This window comes from Heteronotia binoei, chromosome 11, assembly GCF_032191835.1.
Source record: "Heteronotia binoei isolate CCM8104 ecotype False Entrance Well chromosome 11, APGP_CSIRO_Hbin_v1, whole genome shotgun sequence".
In the NCBI taxonomy this organism is placed as follows: Eukaryota; Metazoa; Chordata; class Lepidosauria; order Squamata; family Gekkonidae; genus Heteronotia; species Heteronotia binoei.
Window position 1 is genome coordinate 49,187,771 of NC_083233.1, and position 21,765 is coordinate 49,209,535.

Genomic DNA, 21,765 nt, shown 5'->3' on the forward strand with positions numbered 1-21,765 from the left:
AAAATACTTACATTAGAGTTGCAGTCTGCTGCATTGCTCTAGCTAGCAGATGAATGGAAAGTAAAGCTGTTAATTGGTTTCCAGTTGCTGAGCCATTAAGCCAAGGAGCATTGATTGGTGCTTGTTGCTGCTCCAGGACTTCTAGAGAAACTGTCTGTTGCTTAAGTAATGCAACTTTTAAAGAGAAGGCATTTCTTATTGCAGTGTAGTTCCTTCATCTCTACTACTGGGCAGCAGTAGTGAACACTGGCTAGCCTTACACCTGGCTGAGAGTTTGGGCTTTCCTAGCACACCTGGCTCTAGACACCAGGCCCATAGTGATGATGCTACCAAAAGTGAAGCTAAGAGGGTAGAGAGTGTTCCTGTAAACAAAATGCAAGCACTACAAACATTATTCTGATTACGTACTGTCTCTAATTAGGTCATGATTTGGAAATTTTTTGTCCCTTAGGTGATTCCTCTGTAGGTGACAAATCAAAGAAAGGAGTGAAGCGGAAAAGAATCACTGAAGACAGTGGTGAGACAGCAAAAAGACGCTCTGCTAGAGTGAGGAATACCAAGTGTAAAAAGGAGGAGAAGGTTGACTTTCAGGAACTGCTGGTGAAGTTCCTTCCTTCACGGTATGACAGCATGTTCCTTAAGACAGTTGTCTGATCCACTGCTCTAGTTGCATTCATGTTTAGGTCTGGTGCATGGTCAGTGCTTTTTTCATGAGCCAAAAAGTAATGTGTGGGTACTATCTTGGGTTTGAAGGTACTGTCTTGGTTTGGTTGCTTGACCATGATGCTTAGCTTTTTTTTTGAGGGGGGGGGGTGGAATCTAGTAACATAAATCAGCAATACCTCAGAAAATTACAAGATATTTGCATTCTTGTCTGTGGTGATTGACATTTCAGGCTAACCTTTAGGCTACAGTTTTTTGTGGGTGTTCTTGTTTTTGCAAATTGTCTTTGGACTGCTATGGATCAATAGATTTAGATGTCTGCATTATGAGGGCACAGCACCGGTTGAAGTACTAACACTGTGCTTTTCAATTTAGCCTAAGGAAGCTTGATCCAGAAGAAGAGGATGGTGCCTTCAGTAACTATGAGGTCCAGTGTGAGACGAAAGAAGAGAGCTTCCTACCTGTTGGTTCTAGTAGAACATTGTTTGATTTCACCTCATGTATGGAATCTGGTGAGTGCTTCTGTGTGCAAGTGGCGCAGCTTCCTAATTAATTTAGTTAAATGTTAATTAAGCATCAGCTTGGTCAATTCAGTTTCTTTCTTGATCGTAGAGGGGAGTTTATATTGTAATGCACCCAGAGGGGTTTTGTAATAAAGCTTAGGGATTGGGTGAGCTGCTGTTGTGTCAAAGTGTATGTGTCATTGATTGTGCTTTCATGTATAGTTCACAGTTGGTCCAACCTGAGTATGTGGATAGAGCATTTGGAGATGAGATACCTACAGCTTACTTGATCCCTGCCTATCATGATGAGATATCTGTTAGAGGGGGACTAGCCCAATGAATGGGGTTGATTCATCAGAACCTCTTCTGCAAAAGTGATCCAATATCAAAACAGCTATTGACCTGTTTCATATTGACCTTTTCTGGGCAAGAAGAACTATAGTTTCTCCGCTCCAGGTGTTTCTGAATGAAACTGATTATCTAGATTACTTTCCATCTAGCTTCTAACATGGGTGTGGAACTGAAACTGCCTTGTCTGCCCTACTTGAAGACCTACAGCTGTCAGCTGGCACCAAGTCCCTGCTGGTTCTCCTGGACCTTGCAGATTTCAATACCATTGACTCCATCTATTTATATAAACCAAAACTTAATCCAGAAAAGCAAAAGTGCCATAGAATGAGAGAGTAAAACATATATATGTAGTGCTTTCCAGATGGGATTGTATTGTTCCTTGAAGAACGTGACTTGCAATCTGGAGGTGGTTCTCAATATGTCAGTGTCCCTGCAGGTTACAGAGATATCCTTTTATCAGGTTAGGCAGTTCTGCTAGCTGCAACAGTTCCTGCCTGCTGTCGTATATCCCTTGGTAACAACAAGATGAGACTACTTGAACACACTGTATTTATAGTAATATATGTTACTTATAGTCTACCTTTCTTGCTGGAACTCAAGGTGTAAGTCAGATGCAATCAAAAGGGTGGGACATCAATAAACAAAGAAATAGGGTTCGGATTGCAGAAATATGAAAACAGGCAGAAATTTGAGCTGAGACAATGCTTAAGTATTTAAAGGACACACAATGATGCAGAAATTACATAGTAGGATCATGCAGCAAGAGACCATATGTTTTATACATAGTAGTATAGTTCACAGTGCCTACACCTTTACCAAAAGCAACTTTCAGAAACATTTTTGCAGTATAGCCCTAATTATCTCTGTATCCCACCCCAAAATAATTGTTTTGCATAGCCTGCAGAAAGCCTATAGGGTGGGAGCAGGTCATTCTGTAAGGTGGGGGCCACAACTGAGAAAGCGCTTGTAAGGGCAGTTGTTGATTTTGCCCATTTACAGGGTGGCCCTGTAGGAGGCCCTGCACTGGTGGGCAGAGCTGTTATGGTAGAGCATTGGGGGAGAGGGGCTGTCTTTGAAGGTGATCTAGATACTAGAACTAGAGCAAAATGCAGCATCTACCATGTTGACAAGCATCTGTTGGCGTGAACATATAACACTATTTCTTGACAATATACTAGTTTCCTTTTGGTTTCTAGGCTTAATTCAAAGCAAAGGCTTTGACCTTTAAATACCTGAAATGTTTGAATCTCAAATATTTCAGGAACAGTCTCCACCCACATGAATGTGTGAGACTTGAGGTTGGCCAGTAGCACTCTGTTGCAAGAACCTGCTTTTTTGGAGGCTGGATTGACCAGCACTTGTGACAGAGTGCTTGGAGTGGAGAGTTTTTGCATTCAGTGTGGGAATTTTCTGGCTCTTTTAGTGTAAATCAAGGAATGGCCTGAAAGCAGATAATATTTATTTTGTTTTGCACTGAACCCTTTTGAGATGGCTTTGAGGATAGTTACGCTGTTTTGTTCAAGTGCATTTTAAAAAACTGGTATTGCATGCAATGTATTTTTGTTGGTTTTATTATGAGTTTTATGTTAATACTTTTATTGATCTTATAGCATTGTAGCCTTTGTTGCTTTTTTATGGCAGTGTATAGAGATGCAGAAGAGCAGGAGAAGGGTGTAAGCAATCTAAGTAAAAAGATAATTGCACAAATTGTTGCAGATATGCAGCTGGGAGAGGTCAGGGATTTCCGTTTTTTTAAAATGTTCAGATGCTGCACTGATTTTTGCTTTTCTTTCAGAGAAACAGGATGTTCATAAATTCCTCTTGGCTAACTTGAACAATGGGGGCATCCTTGAATTGATGATGAGATATTTAAAAGCAATCAGCCAGAAGTTTCTAGTGAAATGGCCCCCTGGGTTATCTGAGGTTGTCTTGAATATTTATAACAACTGGAGAAAGCACAGCAGTAGCCTACCCAATCCGCTGCTACGGGACTGTAGCAACCAACATATCCGAGTAAGAAAATGTTAAAGGTTGATTTCATTCCATTGTCACCCTGCCTCTTTATCTGAATTCAGAGAACTCTATCCTGAAAAATAATATGTCACTCACTTCTCCCTTCACCTATGTTGGTTTGAGGCCTGACCCCTCCAGTTCAGGTTTTTGGGCCTTCAGAGCATTCCTTTTGGAGTCTTGAACTTTTGTCTTATTTACAGCTTGGTGCGACATTGCTGATGTTAGTAGGATCTGATGGATGGAGCTGGGGAATCTTGATTCCAAGGCCATCTCACATAGAAGCTTCTTAGGTCTTTGCTGAAGTTCCTCACTTTTGAAGTAGTAGTTGTCATTCTCCATCAGTGGAGGAAGATATCTATTGACTATGCCTCTTGCTCAGTCCTCAGGCAGGGCATATGTAAATTAATTGCAAAGTTTCCACTTCACTGTGGATATAGACTTCCGTAGTCCCTGCCAAAAACAAGGGAGGGGCTGGGGATGGAGTCAGGTGCAATATGGTGGCTCATAGACAATATAAATCTCTACCTACAAATCAGGGCTTTGAATATCAAACCTAAACAATGACCCTCATTGCTTCAAAAATCAGCTCAAAGGCAACCAATTAATATTCCACAAATAAGTTGAGCGCTCATACTCATCTTTTACAGTTGAGGAACTCTGGGGCTAAATTATGTATTTCTCTTTTCCTTGAAGTGTTGTGGTAGTTCTGACATAATTAAATACATTCTCCTTATGTTGAAATTTCTTTTAAGTGGTTCCAAATTACAAACTGTTATATCTAATGCTGCTTGAAGAATTCAATTTCTAGTGATCTTTTTTTATTCTATACAATGTCGGACACCAATAATAATGTGCCTGAGAGCATTTACTTAATTATGCATTTTAACTTCAAAGTTTCAAGGTGCAGATTATGCAACCAAGAACAATGCAATTTAAACAGTGTACCTGCAACCAACAATGCAATGAAACAATTTAATTCATAGAACAAATAGTGCAAACATAACTGTATTACAAAATTAGAAAACAACGCAATAAAACAATGTAATGCTGCATAATAAAAACAGCATTTTTACCAGATGTGAATTAAATTTGTCTTCATAGCCTGCTAACAGTGTTTAGTCAGTTAGCCTGTGCTCACTATCCTTTCCCTGTTGCATTTTCCTGAGTTTTCATGACCCAGTATCTTTCTCTTGCTGATAGAGGGCTGCTCCATCAGCACAGGAAAGTATCCTGGTAAGGTTTGCTTGTTCATTTGCTCCAAAGACAGGGCTATTCTAGCTTCTTTGAGCTTGTCCCAGGTGAAGGATTCCAGTTTTGCCTGCTCTTCAGTGAAAGGACAGGCATTCTTTTGCTGAATAAAAGCTTCTCTCTGTATAATTTGCTATATTAACAAGATTAATAGGTTGTGTAGCTTCACATTAGAAGGGAGGAAGCCATTGTTCTGTAGGTGGAAGAACAAATCAGTTAGGAAGAAGAGCTGCTTCCCACAGAGGTCCTCCTGACATTTTCCTTTTCTCCTCTGCTTTGTTTTCTTTTTCTAGGATATGATGCTGATGAGTCTGTGCTGCATGGAGCTGCAACTTGATCAGTGGTTGCTTACCAAAGGGAAGAGCTCAACAGGTGAGATGGAATTTAGTAAGTGTTCCAAGAAGCTACATAATGTAATGTCTGCTCTTGCAGGAAATGCTCTGCAGTTTCCCAGTGACAAGATGTGCTTCACCATGGATAATTTATCTTTTGGGAGTCTGGGAGGTGCCATATCTCAGTGGTAGATAATTCATGCTCAATATTCAGAAAGACCACAATGTCTCAAGTTAAAATAATATTGATTAGCAGGGCTGGGAAATGCCTCAGTCTGAAATGCTGGAGAACTGTCCCATCCAAAACATGCAGCACTGGAGTAACACAAGGCAGCTTGGTGTGTTCTGAGCGTTCCCTTATCCATGCTCTTTACTCTGTATTGAAAACAGTTTCTTTTTGCTAACTTCAGTATATGCATTTGTAAGACAAAATTGCCTGATGCTTACAGTTAAGTATGTAATGGATGTGTGTTCTCTTTTAGTAGAATTTATGAGATGTTATGCTGAGATGTGAAAATAAAAAATGTTTGTTTCCCTGGCATAACTCTACTGTAGGTCCTGGAAATGGCAAATTTGGCCTTGATTTCCCTGGCACTCATTTCTTGGGGGACCTGCTACAGCTTTCGTTCGCATCCTCCCAGCGAGACCTCTTTGAGGAGGGTTGGCTGGAGTTTGTGGTTCGAGTGTATTGGCTGAAAGCTCGACTTCTGGCCCTTCAGGTTTGTATTTTAACTTCAGCAAACACACTTTTTTTGTCTATTTAAAATCCTCACAATGGAGTGATTCAAAGGAGAAACTCTTGGTGTTGTACTTTAGCTCAGGGTTTTCCAAACTCCCTTCTCCCCATGGCCCGGTTATTTTTACACTTCTCCTTCGTGGCCCACTAAAATTTGAGGGTGAAACCGGGAGACAAGAAATGATGTACAAACAAGCCCAGAACTCTTGCAATATTTTGTTTAGGAAAGGTAGAAGAATAGTGGGATTTTGCAATGCAATTGTAAAAATAAAACATTAAGAAAAAGCGCAAGGACCACACAGCAGAAAACTAAAAATATAAAATGCTCTCAGCCTTGGAAAACATGAAATGGCAAGGTATTAAAAGCTTCCACCACCACCACCACCCCCGGTCTACTCAGATTAGCAATAGGAAGGAGGGAAGGAAGGAAGACTGGGGAAAAGATTGACTGACTGACAGAGAGAGAGAGGAAGGAAGGAAGGAAGGAAGAAAAGACTGACTGACAGAAAGAGAGAGAGAGAAGAAAGAAAGATGGGAAAAGACGAAAGAGAAAGAGAGAGGAAGGAAGGAAAAGGGAGGGAAAGAGTGAAAGAAAGGAGGGGAAAAGGGAGGGAAAGAGTGAAAGAAAGGAGGGAAAAAAGGAAGAAAGAGAAAAGAAATGGGAGCAACTTACCTTTAAAACTGCTCACTCTCGATGGGAAATCCGGCCATGGAGCCCTCAATGCTGGGCTGCGGGGCCTCCAGTCCCCTGGTCGCTCCCCCGCCTTCCCCTACATTGCGCCTCTCCCCCCCCCCCCCACAGTCATGCGCCTCCTTCTCCCTCCTTTCCTCACCTCAGGCAGGTCAGTTTCATGTTGCGCCCCCACCCAATGGCCCGATAGTTTGGAAATCGGTGCGGAGTTCATTCCACACCGGGCCAAGCCGGCAGCAGCTCAAACAGACCACAGCCAAAAAGGGTGCCTGGCTCCTTCCTCCTCCCTCCCCGGCACTTCCTTCCTATCCAGGGGAGGGAGGAGCCGCACACCCTTTTTGACTGCGGTCTGTTTGAGCTGCTGCCGGCTTGGTCCAGCGTGGAATGAGCTCCGCGCCAATTTCCGTGCGATCGGCAGGGGAGGGGGTGGAAGGGCTTTGCGCAGCATGAAACTGACCTGTGGCCTGAGGTGGGGAAGGGTAGGAGAAGGAGGCGCAGAGGCGTTCAACCCGGGGGAGGGAGGCGCAATTCAGGGGAAGGCAGGGGAGGGGCGGCCAGGGGACTGGAGGCCCCATGAACCGGCGTTGAGGGCTCCGTGGCTTGGTGCAGGTCGCGACCCTGTCTTTGGGAAATGCCGCTTTAACTGTTTTGAACTCAAAAAGTTTTTATTTTTATTGACAAGAAAAGATTTCCAAATAAGAAATACAATTAGATCAATATTTTAAACAACAAAGACATATTACAAAACGAATCCACATATAACTTTTCAAGGACTACACAAACACCCACACCCACACATACACACACACGCACAAACAAACCAACAAAAAAAAAGGGGGGGGGACAGGAAGGTGGGGAAGGGGGAAGGGTTGATTGTTTTATCTTCAGTTGCTCCAAGTCTCACAGCTCAGATTTTTGCGTTCGCTTTAACTGTTTTGAATAATTTCTATGGTAGTTATAGCCAAGCCTTAGGCATTGTATCCTGGCATTTGAACTCATTTAGAGTGCATTTAGGCCCCAGTACTTCCTCTGGACAATGAAGGTGATAATTAAAGCATGAAAAAAATTGTTGCTAAAAACAATTTAGGCTTTGATATTTATAGAAGGTGGTCCAACAGCTGAGGTCTCATGTTGCTTCTCCAGGGTGACATGGAGCAGGCCTTGGAGAACTATGATGTGTGCACGGAAATGCTCCAGAGCTCTGCTGCAGTTCAAGCCAAAGCCAGCAATGAACAAAGCATTGTGATCAGATTGCCAAATCTCCATGTTGATTCTGTGGTTTCTTTGGAAGAGGTAAATGAGTTGGTTAATAGTTTTTCTGTTAACTGGATTTACTTTCTAGGCTTTCTTCTGAACTGCATGGAGGTGGCAGGCAAGCTTCCATGGCAGAGTGGGGACTTGAACCTGGGTCCCCTGGATCCCAGTCTGATGTTGTTCAGCATTACAGCATGTTTAGCAGTTGATGCTTATTTGCAATATATTTAGCTAGATTTGGCAGTTGGCACTGCTGTATTTCTCTCTACATAAATAGGCACTGATAACAGTCATTCTGTACTCAGGGCTTTTTTGGTAGCAGGGACTCCTTTGCATATTGGGCCACACACCCCTGATGTAGCCAATCCTCCAAGAGCTTACAGGGCTCTTATTACTGGGCCTACTGTAAGCTCTTGGAAGATTGGCTACATCAGAAGTGTGTGGCCCAATATGCAAAGGAGTTCCTGCTACTAAAAAAGCCCTGTCTGTACTGATCATTCATCTGCTCTGGGTCAGGTGCCCACCTGGCCTTCAGGCTTCTACACATTCCATTCAAGATCATGAGACAAACTGGTAGTCCCACATTAGTTCCATAAGATACTAATCTAAACATAAAATGGCCTTACTGTGAATGTGTTGTATGCTTTAATATGCAATGTTATATAGCCATCTACCAGAACATGATTATTGATTTTTTTATCTAGGAAGTGTTAGGATTATGCTTGTACACCATAAAGTGCATAAAATATACATGTAACATTTTACCTGTGATAGCTCAAATTATTCTTTAAAAATTCAGTGTTCAATCACTGTTTTTTTTAAAAAAGTTTTAAAATCTTGATTTGTTACAATGTATTTTGAAACATATAAATTGAAAGTGTTCTATATTTGAAGTCTGAGGTATGTTTTTGCAGGGAGTGCTTGATTTATTTTCCTGATAACTATTTTAACAGGTGTTTGTGGTATAAGCAGAAGATATTGAAAACCCAAAAAGGACCCCGTGGCAGGGGATGGGCAGGAAGAGTTGGAGGAAGATTTCAGAAGATCTTTTTAAAATATGGGGTTAACCACATCCCCACACAAACATTAGATGCAGTTTGTTTGTGGTTTTCTGCATATTGTGCTAGATTGTTTAGTCCAGTATGGTTTCTCTGTCCTGCTGTCAGTTTTGTTCCTAATTTTCCTGCACACAAAGAGGAATTGCTGCTTACAGTGCATTTTGTATCTCTTGCAGATTGACAAAAAGCTGAAATCTCTGGAGAGATGTCAGTCTCTGGAGGAGATCCAGCGCTTGTATGAGGCAGGGGATTATGCAGCAGTGGTGCAACTTCTTCGCCCAACATTATGCTTTAGTGGATATGGCCGCACGAAACATTTGGAATTTGTGATCTCCATCCCAGAAAGGCCAGCTCAACTACTCCTGCTGCAGGTTCCCCCTCTCCTGATTTAATAGCTGTTGGCAAATTGTAGTGAGTTTGGACAGTCTGAGGTTGAAGAACCAGAACCAGATCCATTGCTAGTTTACACAGCTGAAAACAGAGATGGTCTCTGAGCCAGGAGGCAATTGCTAACTTGGTAACAAGCATATTCATTAACATCCCCGTAAGATCTCTGTAATGTCTTTGATGCAACTAGGAAGCATTAACACATATGGAAGGGGAAAAAATCTATCATTGCTGTTTGCAAGTACTTTTCTAGGTGAGGGATTTGGCAGGCTTCTTTGGAAGGCATTCCAGTGGTGGAATATGGCCGCTGAGACAGCTTTGGGCATTCATAAGCAGCTTTGATAGAGGGATTGGGAGTGAGTGTTCAGAGGGGAGAGATAGGTGTCCTCCTGTTGATGCTATGTTTATGTTGATTGCAGTCCTTCAGATCTGGAGACACAGCTGGTAAAGATGTTCAGTGGGTTCTGTTGAAATAGCCTGTTCCTGCCCACCAGTTAAAGCATCACTTGCTGTGTATTAACTGCAGTGCAAAATGGAGTTTCCCATAGCATTCTAGTCTCCTGAACAAAGCAGTTGACAAGTGCACCTTTAAGACCAACTAAGTTTTATTTAGAATGTAAGCTTTCGTATCCTCTTAAGCAGACTTTATCAGACCTGTTTAAGAGCATATGAAAGCTTACATTCTAAATAAAACTTAGTTGATCTTAAAGGTGCACTTGTCTATTGCTTTGTTCTATTGCTTCAGACCAACACGGCTGCCTACTGGGATCTATTCTAGTCTCCTGCCACTGTTCTGCATGCTACTCTTTGCTTTCCAAATTACAGACATCCTGGAAGTTTTGTGCCTTGGATACTGTTTGCTTGTTTCCTCCTATAAGGAATGTGCAACAAATCTCATTGTATGTTGTCAAAATCTCATTGTCTTCTTTAATGTTTTAGGATTCGCTGCTCAAACTGAAGGACTACAGGCAGTGCTTTGAATGTTCAGAAGTTGCCTTGAATGAGGCTTTCCAGCAGATGATTAATATGACATCTGCATCTGCAAAGGAAGAGTGGGTGGCTACTGTAACACAGCTGCTTGTGGGGATTGATAGTGCACTGTCTGCAGACAGCAGCTGCCTAAAGGATGCTTCTGCAACACCAAGCCTCATTCGACTGTCTAACAACCTCATCCAGGTAGTTCAAGTTTATTCATAGAGCCAAGTAGTTCTTCAAGTTGACTTGTCTTGGTGACCTTCTGGTTTGCTGTCAGGTCGCTTTCAGATTTATGTCACAGCTGGAAATGGTAGTTTAATTTCATTCAACTCAGTTGCCACAATTTTCTGTTTGCAATACACCATTCAGTTCACAGTACAGATGACTGAATGGCTACATGTCATCTCTTGTTCTGGTGTGTGGTCAGCCCATAATTACTTGACTCTTCACAAACTTTAAAAAATCCCGTTTGGGTTGCTGGTACAGCAGTCAGATGCAGCCAGCTTTAATGCTCGTTGGACTCAGATCTTAGATTGCTGTAGGTGAGCTGTCATCCGCAGTTGAACCTTGTGTTTGAAATTCAGATGTTTTGTATGTGTGTTTATTTCTTTAACAGATAATAGATTGCAGCATGGCAGTCCAGGAGGAATCCAAAGAGCCATTTGTTTCTTCTGTGCTTTCTTGGATTATTCTTCATAGGATCATTCAGCATGAAGAAGACAACTTCCGGTCCCTTTGCTGTCAACAAGAAGAACAGATACAAAATCAGAATGAAGAAGGTGGAAACTGAATTTGCATTTCTTCACCATCAATCAGCATGAAGATGTCCTTTCACCAAGACACCATTTTTCCCAGATCTAGTGCATGTCTGCTTAACCAATCAGACCAATTACTGTCCATCTTTTGATGTTTGAAACTTTCAACCAAGAAATGAGACTGTTCTTCTCAACAGAAAATTGACTTCCTTGTGCATGCTGAAGACCTGAAATCCCCTGGTTTCTTTACATACAGTAATTCTGAGGGACGGTGGCTCAGTGGTAGAGCATCTGCTTGGGAAGCAGAAGGTCCCAGGTTCAATCCCTGGCATCTCCAAAAAAGGATCCAGGCAAATAGGTGTGAAAAACCTCAGCTTGAGACCTTGGAGAGCTGCTGCCAGTCTGAGAAGACAATACTGACTTTGATGGACCAAGGGTCTGATTCAGTATAAGGCAGCTTCATATGTTCATATATGTTCATATGTACATTTTGGTTGTTGTGAGTTTGTATAGATAAAGGCAAGAAATTGGTTCTGAGCGCTTGAAGGGAGAGGTCAGAGAAGAAATGTAAACTTGAATTATTGCTGCTTACATGTCACACATAGGTAAACAAAGATAGAGTAACTGGTGTTGCAGTATAACTTGTGAGACCACCAGTTTTAATTTCTTCACTTCAAACATTCATTCTGTTAATATGTCTCTCTGCCAAAGCAGGGTCACATGCAGAGCTCAAATCAGTCATTGGGTTGGATCCAGAATGAACTGACAATTTCCACTGATCTCTCCTTCTGCTGACCCCTGTCATGCATGGTCCTCTGTGAGCTGCATTTTATGGAGATCAGTCAATGTAGGGGGCAGGAAAGTTCCACTGTGCAATTTATTTATTTATATATTGGGATTTATACCCCGCCCTGGATTCAACCCACCATATTTTAATATTTGGTATTTTTCTTGTAACCAAAGCCATTTCATCATGGGATTGGTATGCGCAAAAGTAAATTACTAGGGTAGTTTAATCTCTATAGGGTAACTTGAAGCCAGCAATTTCTTTTGTACCAGTTGTAGCCCTGTTTCAGTCACTTGGTGGTACCAGTTTTTTCTTCTTGTTCTTCAGTTACCTGTTGGCTTCCATGTTGTGGACTGAAATTTCTGAAATGTTTTTTGGAATTGGATATGTAGAATTGTTTACTCTGCCAACTTGTTAACCCTCCAGTGGTCCCAATAAACAGTGATCTCTTCTCCACACAGGAGGCAGGTTCTTTAAAAAAAAAATTACCAGGGCAAAATTAGGAAGTACCCCTCATCCTCTGACAGCTAGTCTTTTTCCTGCTTCAAGTGAAAAATTGCAGGGTCTCACGAGTATGGTTCTCCCAGAAGTAGGACCTTTTAAAAGGATAACATAGTTCAGTTACATCTAATTTTGAAGAAAGCAGAAAAGAACATTTCTTAACATCAGTCTCCTTGAACTCAAAGCTCTTGGGTTCTCATTCCAAGCCTCCCAGAAAAACTAATGTTGATAATACATAGAAAATATCACAGAATTACTGTATGTAAAGAAACCAGGGGATTTCAGGTCTTCAGCATGCACAAGGAAGTCAATTTTCTGTTGAGAAGAACAGTCTCATTTCTTGGTTGAAAGTTTCATACATCAAAAGATGGACAGTAATTGGTCTGATTGGTTAAGCAGACATGCACTAGATCTGGGAAAAATGGTGTCTTGGTGAAAGAACATCTTCATGCTGATTGACATTCACATATCTATTGACATGTTCACTTCTCAAGAAACTCCAGGCCTCCATGGTTCTCAAAAACCAAGGAGTCCATTTCTCAAAGCGTTAATGCTCTAGCTGGGCCAAAGGATTGCTGTATGTATTTCAACCCTTACCTTTTGTCATGAGCATTCTGAGCAAGATCTGGAGAAACAGGGCAAGTGTCCTGATTTGTGCCCACAAATGGCCCAGGTTCCATTTATCCATGGTTCACTGAGAGTGTCAGGCTGCAACTTGAAGGCTGTGTGGAGCTTTCCTTCAAGCTCTGATTTCCTAAGCCAAGGGCCATTCCTCTACCCTTTAGAGCTGCTTCAATTTTATGGTTTTTAGTATCTATCTAGGGTCTTAGATAAAATGCTTGGCTCTGGGAGAGACTCTGATAACTGTTATATCGGGGCTTTGTAGACCTGATTTTGTACCTCACATTTAGACAATGATATCTGCTCCCTAGTGGCTTCACTTTGCTGCCCAGTGTAGCATATTTTAGTCTCAACATCGTGCACAGAAAAGTGGCCACTTAGGCTCCCTTGCTCTTGAAGGAGAAGTTAAGGCAGTGTTAGTCTCTCAGGAGCCACATGTGGCTCTTAGACCACCTGTGGCTCTTCTGTTTTCCATGGCACCTCATGTGCTGGGAAAATAATCAATTTCTTCTCATCATTACTGTGACCTAAGATAAAACAGTCTTATTTTTAAAACACAACACAACTGGTCCATGTCGATTGGCTGCCTAGGGTACATTCTAGCTCATTCACTTGTGAAGAAGTGTGCTGGGTAGCTACTTAGTTCTCCCTTCACTCCTTCATCTGACACCATAGAATTGATACATTTGCTTCTGCAGATTTGTGTACTTTAGCCATAGATCTTGTTTTTGCCGTTTTCTGGACTATTGGAGGGGAATAAGTAGGGAGAACAGAATTTAGCTTACTTTTGGATTTTTCTACTTGTTTTACCAACGATGGTTTGTGGAACCTGCCCAGTACTTTAGATGATCCGCTAGGTCTAGAGGCCAAGAGATTCTGGCATCTTTTGCCTGCCGTTATTCTTATTTAGCACAGTGAGTGCAGCTAAGGTTGTTGCTGGCTCTTGGTGGAAGTGGGATGTTCCTCTTTCTGCAGCTCTGGCCAAATCTGTGTTTTGAACAGAACCACCTGCCTCCTAGTGGACAGAGAGGAGATCATGCAGCTGCTGGGCTGTAGAAGAATTCAAAGATAAGCCACATTCTCTGTTCTGTATGTTCTGAATGGCTGTGCAAGCATAATAGATATCAGGAACCCTTATTCCTTAAAAAGCATATAGAACATTTCAAACAGCACAAAACTATGCATATCTCTTCTGGGAGAGTAATTACTTGTTTCTTTTTATTAACAGTGGTGCAGACTCTTGACACACCAATGCTGCCCTCTTCTCTAATGCTACTAAACACAGCTCATGAATATCTTGGGAGGAGGGCCTGGTGCTGTAACTCAAATGGAGCCCTTCTTAAGTTCTATGTGAGTAGCAATGTTTGAAATGTCTCTAGCTCTGGTTCTTTTCTCTTTGTTTGCAGATCATTGCCCATTTCACCTTCTGCCTTGATAAAGATGTATAAAATTGTCAGTGATGTGGAGAGAAATGAAGGTGTTTTACTCTCCTATAGATTACAGTGCCAGAATACAGAGTCATACAGTGAAGCTGATTTATAATAAAAATCCCTTTAAGACATTTGGGGCCATTTGGAAGACAATCTTTGAATAAATATATGTGAAATCTCCTTGTAGACATTTCATTGTATAAAGTCCTTTTCTAGCTATCTGTTGCTATACTTATGAGGAGTCTCCCTCTTCCAGTTATAACCTCATTGAAAAGGTGTATACCTCCGGATTGGTCTCCTGAGATGTCTTCCCTTAGTAAACGTAGCACACCTTTTTAGGGGAAAGAAGAAGAGAACTCACACAGCAGTATACAATTTATATTGAAATGTATTCAGAGAGCCTACAGAAGATAGATGTTGGCAGTTCATATAACTGATGTGATTATTATTCCAGGTGCGGGTTTTGCAAAAAGAGCTTTTGGCTTCCACCTCTGAAGACACCCACCCCTACAAAGAGGAGCTTGAGACTGCCTTAGAGCAGTGCTTCTATTGCTTATATAGTTTCCCAAGCAAAAAAAGCAAAGCACGGTACTTGGAAGAGCATTCTACACAGCAGGTGCATTGACCTAAGTTCATCTTTAGTGAAATGGGACAGGCGAGCATACTTCTGGAGAGTTGAGGCTCATTCCCGTATGACTTTTGCTTGATTGTACTGAAGTTCCATCTAATCCAGCATCCTTTTTCCAATGGTGGCCAGCCACATGCTTTGAGGAATCCCACAGACAGAGCCCTCACCTGTTACACCCTTATGTTTCCTGGAATGTGGTTATTGTCAGCATCTTCTTGCAGCTCTTTGAGCCATAGGAAAATTTAACAGATAGATGCCTAGTATATCAAAAGGCACACAGGTGGTGAAACCTCAGCTGTATACAAAGCATTCCTAGAGATATCACAAGGAGGAGGACTGGAAAAATGACCTCTTTCTGCCCTAGTCCTTAGAGAGCCACTTATGGAGCAGACTGCAGAGAAGATTGAGCTTGGTGGGCCAGTGTAGAAGACAACTATGTAGAACAGCTTCCAAATTACACAGTCAGTTGTGTAGACAGTAGATAAATGCATGGTGGGGCCTCTGTGGCCACCCAAGCTCCATGCAGGGAATTCAGAGAATAGCCATATGGAAAAGATCTCCTTGTAGGACTATAGCAGAGCAGAGGAATTGTGACTCAGTAGCAGAGCTCTGACTTTGCATGTAGACACTCCCAAGTTCAATCTCAGGTAAGGGGTCTAGCAGGTGAGAAGCCATTTTCTGCCTAAGAACTTGGAGAGCTGCTGCCAGTTAGAGTAGGCAACATGGAACTATATTGACCATTGCTCTGTGGTAAAACAAAATATGTGTTTCCATTCCTTCCTTCAAGGTGGAATTGATGTGGGAAGATTCCTTATTCATGTTTGAATATTTTAAGCCCAAGACTCTTCCTGAATTTGATAGCTACAAAACCAGCACAGTATCTGCTGACCTGGCCAACCTTCTGAAGAAGATGGCAACCATTGTCCCTCAGACGGACAAGCCTATGCTGAGACTAGAGGAAGTGTCAAGCTACATTGAAGGGATTCTGAGCAAGGTACAAAGATCTTGCTGCTGGGGAAGGCAAAAAAAGATGTGCTGGAGGTCATCTCCTGTTTCCTTGGAAGCCCTTACTCCTTATCCAAGTAGTGTGGGGATTACTTAGAATCAATCTTGTGCTGGGAGAAAAATATTCATTTGTGGTGGTCCAAAGATGGAACAAATTCCATCTCCCAGTCTTGTTACACCTGGGTTGGCCCATCCATGACAAAGTGGCAGGGTTTGGATTAATATCCTGGGGAAGGAGTTGTTGCTGAGACCTAAGTAATAGCACTAAGAGCAAGATCTAGACAGGGGGTTCATGAAAAAGGCCTTGTGTAAGATGTTGTGGTTTAGTGGATCATACTTACTTTGAAACTGAGTTGTTCTCTGGTGGAGAAAGGTGTCCTCTGTCCAGTAGTTTCTAGATGCTAATTGTTGTCCTGCCCAGTGCTGTCCCATGGGAGGACACCTCCTCCAGTTATGGCCCTGCTTTCTCCAAAGCAACTGGAAGCAGGGTGGGGAGGGTATTGGAACACCAAACTTTTCAGTACGCAGCCAGATCTTCCAGTTTTCATGCTTCCCACTCCCAATGATAAACAGGGGACCAGTCCACTCAGTTCTTTAAATGGATATACGGCCATTGGTCTGCCAGAACTCACAAAAGATCTTAGTAATTGGTGGAGAGGAATTCTAAATGGGAATTTTCTTCCCTTTACTGTACACTGTTGTCCTTGGTCACCTCAATTACTCAAACTTGCAGCAGCAGTTTTTTTTTACTTAATAGTATATTTTACTGTCCTTTTTACACTGTGTTCCAAAGCAGCATACAGAGATGTAAAAATATCATCCAAGTAATAGTAAAATGAAATATACTGTAAAACAGTGAGGTAAGAAACACTAAACAATAGCTTGGTAGACAAGGGATGGATGCATGGGAATTCAAACTAGTTTTTTAATGGAGTCAGCCTTAAACTAAGTCAAAAGCTTTGTGGCGGGTAAGTTTTGTTGTTCTAGAGGTCACAAAGGAAAGTACCAGTCATGTCGTACAAGGCTGGGTAGTCCATAGTGCCTTCACCAAAAACACTATGTCACATGTTACCATTTGTCAAGCATCCATTGACAGTAGCAAACAAAATAGGACCTCACTAGATGACTTCAATGTCCCAATACATTTTTATTGGAGAAAATTGTCTTTCAGGTATTATGGTCCCAAACAGTTTAGATTTTTAAAAGTCAGAATCAAGACTTTGAATTGCACCCAGAAATTAATTGACGGTGTAATTGTATGAGGATTGGCAGTCAACCACAGACAGCATTAAGACAGTTGCATTTTGGACTATTTGATAGTTACAAGTTTTGTGCTTATAAGAGGATATGTAAGATCTAGTCTGTGCATCCAGCAAAATGAGTTGTTAGAATGGAGTGTAACAATTCAGACTACTTGTAAAAAGGTAAAAGGTAAGTCCCCTGTGCAAGCACCAAGTCATGACCAACCCATGGGGTGATGTCACATCATGCAGTTTTCTTGGCAGACTTTTTTACAGGGTGGTTTGCCATTGCCTTCTCCAGTCATCTACACTTTACCGCCAGGAAGCTACTGGTAGGGAGAGACATTTTTAATGCTCCCCCATGTTATAACTTCCTTCACATAAAACACTAACACAGGTTCAAGTCTAGCTCTTTGCATACTGTTTTTTGGTTTTCCATTTACACAATTCTTTATATGTACGTGAAAAGGAACAGTGCATTCTGGCATCTCAGTACTCTGCCACTTCAGTATCACTTTATTATATTGTTTACAGTGTTTGTAAACCAGGCTTATCTGATGCAGCACAAAACTTCAAGGATGAAACAACAACCACAACTGTCTCTTGTTATTTCTTTCCCTGCATACATAGTAGACCATCCATGAGATTTTGTTTTCTGCTCTGGTTTAAAAAGGAGTGATTTGTGCACACTGTTGACTCCGTTGTCATGGACAGACCATCCAATGATGATTGGTTCTTCCTGCTCTTCAGTTCTCCTCAGGACAGAAGAACTCATTAAGGTGATCTGCCCCAGAGGCTCCTGGATTCTAAAGTTTTCCAGGATGTCCTTAGGAAGCTATTAGCTTCACTAGTAGTTAAGTTGATGCTCTTCTTGACTGCAGAGATAGAGGTTTTACCCCTCTGTAGAACTGAGCAGTGCCATGGCTTTCAGAATGACAAAGGCAAAGAAAGACAACATGAGTGCTGTCTGACCAAGCACAATGAAGGCCTACTATTTTTATATTTTGTAATTGTTATGTTTCTCTTTAAGATGTACTAGATGTTGTATATTTTTATAGATCTCTTATGATGATTGAAATGCATTGGGGATTTGTTTCTAATATAATTTTTAAAATTAAAACAATTGTTCCATTATAGCATTTGTTGGCTTTGCTTTGCTTTTTTTCTGCGGTATGTAGGGTGAACCCATTTCCTTTGTTGGCTGCTATTGTTTGGGAGTCTTTTCCGGCATGGCTTGGGACCGAGGCAGGTTGGCACTGCTATTACTATTAGATCTTACAGCAGTGTTTGACACGGTCAGTTAATATCTTTTGACCACTGCCTCACTGATGTAGGAGTTCGTGGGGTGGCCCTTCACTGGCTTACCTAATTTCTCTGAGGTCGGGGACAGAGGATGGCGCTGGGAGACAATGTGTGAGGTTCCACAGGGAGCACTTCTCTCCCCAATGTTATTTAACATCTATATGTGCCCCTCACCCAACTAGCGTGGAGTTTCAGGCTTGGATGTCTCCAGTATGTTGGTGATATCCAGCTGTACTTGTTACTTGATGACCACCTGGATACTGCTCTGCAAAATCTGGCTCTGGGATTGGAGGCAATAGTGGGGTGGGTAAAGAAGAGCAGACTAAGACTGAGCCCAACAAAGATGGACGTTCTGTGATGGGGGGGAGTGTCAGGATTGGGGCACAGACTTCCTGCTCTTAACAGGGTACCAATGGGACTGGCACAATTCATCAGGAGTTTGGGCATGATCCTTGATGCCTTCTTGAAAATAGGGGCCCAGGTCATGCATATTGCCAGGTTGGTGTTTTTCCATCTGCATCAGGCTCAGCAATTAGCCCCTTTCCTGTTGCATCCCAACCTAGCCATGGTTATCCATGCAATAGCCACCTCCAGACTAGACTACTGTAACTTGCTATGTGCTGGCCTGCCCTTGAGATTGACCTGGAAGCTCCAGCTGGTCCAGAATGTGGTGACACGAGACCTGATGGGAACGTCACAGATGGCACATATACAACCTGTGCTGTGCCAGATACACTGGCTCCCTGTAGAGTACCAAGTCAAGTTCGAGGTTCTGGTATTAACCTTTAAGACCCTGAGTGGTATCTGCGGGTCTGCCTTCTCTGATATGTCCCTTGGATAACAAACATATCCAGCTGTCCTTGAGCAGGGCCTTTTCAGTCCTGGCCCCAACCTGGTGGAACTCTCTGCCAAACACCAACAGGACCCTGCATGATTTTTTTAATGTATGTATGTTATATCCCGTCCCCCCCTCCGAAGCAGGCTCAGGTAGGCTCACTGTAAAGATCAAGTCAAAGACTTACTCGGGAGGGTGACCACTTTAAATTTCTCCCCAGTCACCTTCTATCAGTCCCTGTCAGACTCACAGAAATCCTGTCAGAACTCTCAAAAATTGGCACCATACAGTTTTAAAGTCAAAACCCACAAAAATATTTATTAGATAACAAAAGGCAAGGAAGAGGGATAAAATAATATTGATTATAACTGTTCAATATTCAAAAGGCAAATCAGTTGGCAGATGATTGGCAGAATAAATCAATTACTGAGAGTAGAGAGTTTATCAGACTGAGGTAAAATATAAGAAATAACACTGGCAGAAGATCTTTAAATTAAACAATAAACCAGCAGGCTTCAGAATCCCACTAGATTCTGCAGGCAGGCTGTGCCTTCTGGGCACTCAGAATGTTGTTAGTTCAGATGTTTATCCATAGTTTCGGCAATGCCAAATCATAAAAATAACAAACCACAATCACTCTTTCCACACACACATAGAGAACTCCTGACTGGTGTCAGTATATTCTTCCTCACAGACCCTCTCACACTAGCTATCTTCCAGGACTCGCACCCTTCAATACCGATGTGTCTCAGCCCCACAGCTAGTCTGAGTCTTGGGTAACCCTGCTGACCACCAGAATCCAGTTCTCCCCTCAGTGTGTATTTGTGTGATCTAGTTTGTACACGGAGATTGCCTGGTGTACTGGCAAAATCTCCCTCAGAGAGTTTCAAACTGCCTTAAAACTCTCTGCCAGACAGAGACTACCTAGCTCGGTCTCCCACAAGGAGTCCAGCCTCACTGGCTGTTCTAAGCCCCTCGTCCAGTTGTCTTTACAACTGACTGGCCTAAGCTCACTGTCTTCACTTCAGACTCCTTCTCTGAAGACTTCTCTTGAAGACTCCCTGGCTAAGACTAAAATCCTGAGGTGTTCCACAGCTAAGCAAACCTCATATGGATAGTTTTTCATTGTTCAGGCAACGTTCCAGCCAATCGCTGCAAGCCTGTTCCCCAGCTACTCAGGCTAAGTTCCTGAGTCCGTCACACTCACAACAACAAAATAAAAACAGTCAATTTAAAAATAGCATATTAAAATGACAATTTAAAAATCAATAATTAAAACAATCTGGTGCTGATATCAATTGTAGTTGTTTCGCTTCCAGTGGCTTCAGTATTCTTACATTTGCTCCCACAATACAATAACTCTAGATCAGTTATGCAATTCCACAGGGCCTGTAAGACAGGCATGTTCCACCAGGTGTTTGGTTGAGGGTAATGATGGTTTCCATTCTGGCTGGCACCTTCTCTTATTCTGTTCCCCCTCACACAGGAGGTAGTCATGGTCTAGAACTAGGGGCTGAATTGTTACACTTGTTTTTGCCACTTGATTATTCAGTTTACTGTAAAATTTTTATTTTAATTTTTTTAATGTTGTACATCGCCCAGATATACAACAATAGTAGGGATTGGGCAGTTCATAAACCTAATATAATAAATAAATAATGTCTTGAGTTTCTTTAAAGACAGCATAAATAAATTAGTGAAGAGACCTTCCATTTTTGGATCCTCTGAATCATCTATAGATTGGGATTAATTTGTAAGACTATCCAGAAATTCCAAACTGAATTACAGTCTGAAAACTAGATTACTGTAGGTTGATGCAAACTCCAAGTGGGTTGATAATGAAGACAGGAATTTTTAAAATGTGGAATTTGTTAGCAAGTGGTTCTTTATGTTAAATATTCATCTGATGTTTTTGGACTTTGTTTATAGAGTTTTCCTATCAAGATAATTAAGACTGGAATCCTAAGAACACATTCCTGGGAGTAAGCCCTATTTGAATAAAATGGGATTTAGTAATCCAGTTTAGGATCACTGGAAGACGGAACAGCTGCTTAAATGTTGGTACAGAGAGACCATGGCTCAGTGCTGGAGCATCTGCACAGCATATAGAAGGTCTCAAGTTCAATCCCCAGCATCTCCAGTTAAAAGGATCAGGTACCAGGTGATGATAAAGGGCCAAGGCCTTTGCCTAAGACTCTGGAGAGCTGCTGCTCATCTGAGTAGACAGATACTGACCTTGATGGACCAAGGGTCTAGTATAAGGTAGCTTCATATGTTCAGTTGTTTAAAAAGGAATTAAGAAAGTTTGTCTGAAAAGTGCCACTGGCATCAGAGTATATTCCTTGCTATTTAAAAATCACACAATCTGACTTGGATTTTGTTTGCTTGAATCCTAATCAGAGCATACAAATAGGGATTTAATTGTTGAAAGCAGCACTACAGATAGGGA

At 41.9% G+C, this 21,765-nt stretch overlaps 1 protein-coding gene across 2 annotated transcripts in view; it reads left to right on the top strand.

The window, feature by feature from the left end:
- CABIN1 (calcineurin binding protein 1) overlaps positions 1-21,765 on the top strand; it is a 102,548-nt gene that overhangs the window by 9,785 nt on the left and 70,998 nt on the right. For both annotated transcript variants that reach the window (XM_060250119.1, XM_060250120.1), the window contains exons 9-20: positions 452-620; positions 1,039-1,175; positions 3,313-3,530; positions 5,072-5,150; positions 5,666-5,829; positions 7,681-7,830; positions 9,026-9,220; positions 10,176-10,412; positions 10,828-10,990; positions 14,104-14,225; positions 14,760-14,921; positions 15,721-15,927. In XM_060250119.1, coding sequence (XP_060106102.1) covers positions 452-620; positions 1,039-1,175; positions 3,313-3,530; positions 5,072-5,150; positions 5,666-5,829; positions 7,681-7,830; positions 9,026-9,220; positions 10,176-10,412; positions 10,828-10,990; positions 14,104-14,225; positions 14,760-14,921; positions 15,721-15,927 — 2,003 coding nt within the window. The remainder of the gene's footprint in view (positions 1-451; positions 621-1,038; positions 1,176-3,312; positions 3,531-5,071; positions 5,151-5,665; positions 5,830-7,680; positions 7,831-9,025; positions 9,221-10,175; positions 10,413-10,827; positions 10,991-14,103; positions 14,226-14,759; positions 14,922-15,720; positions 15,928-21,765) is intronic.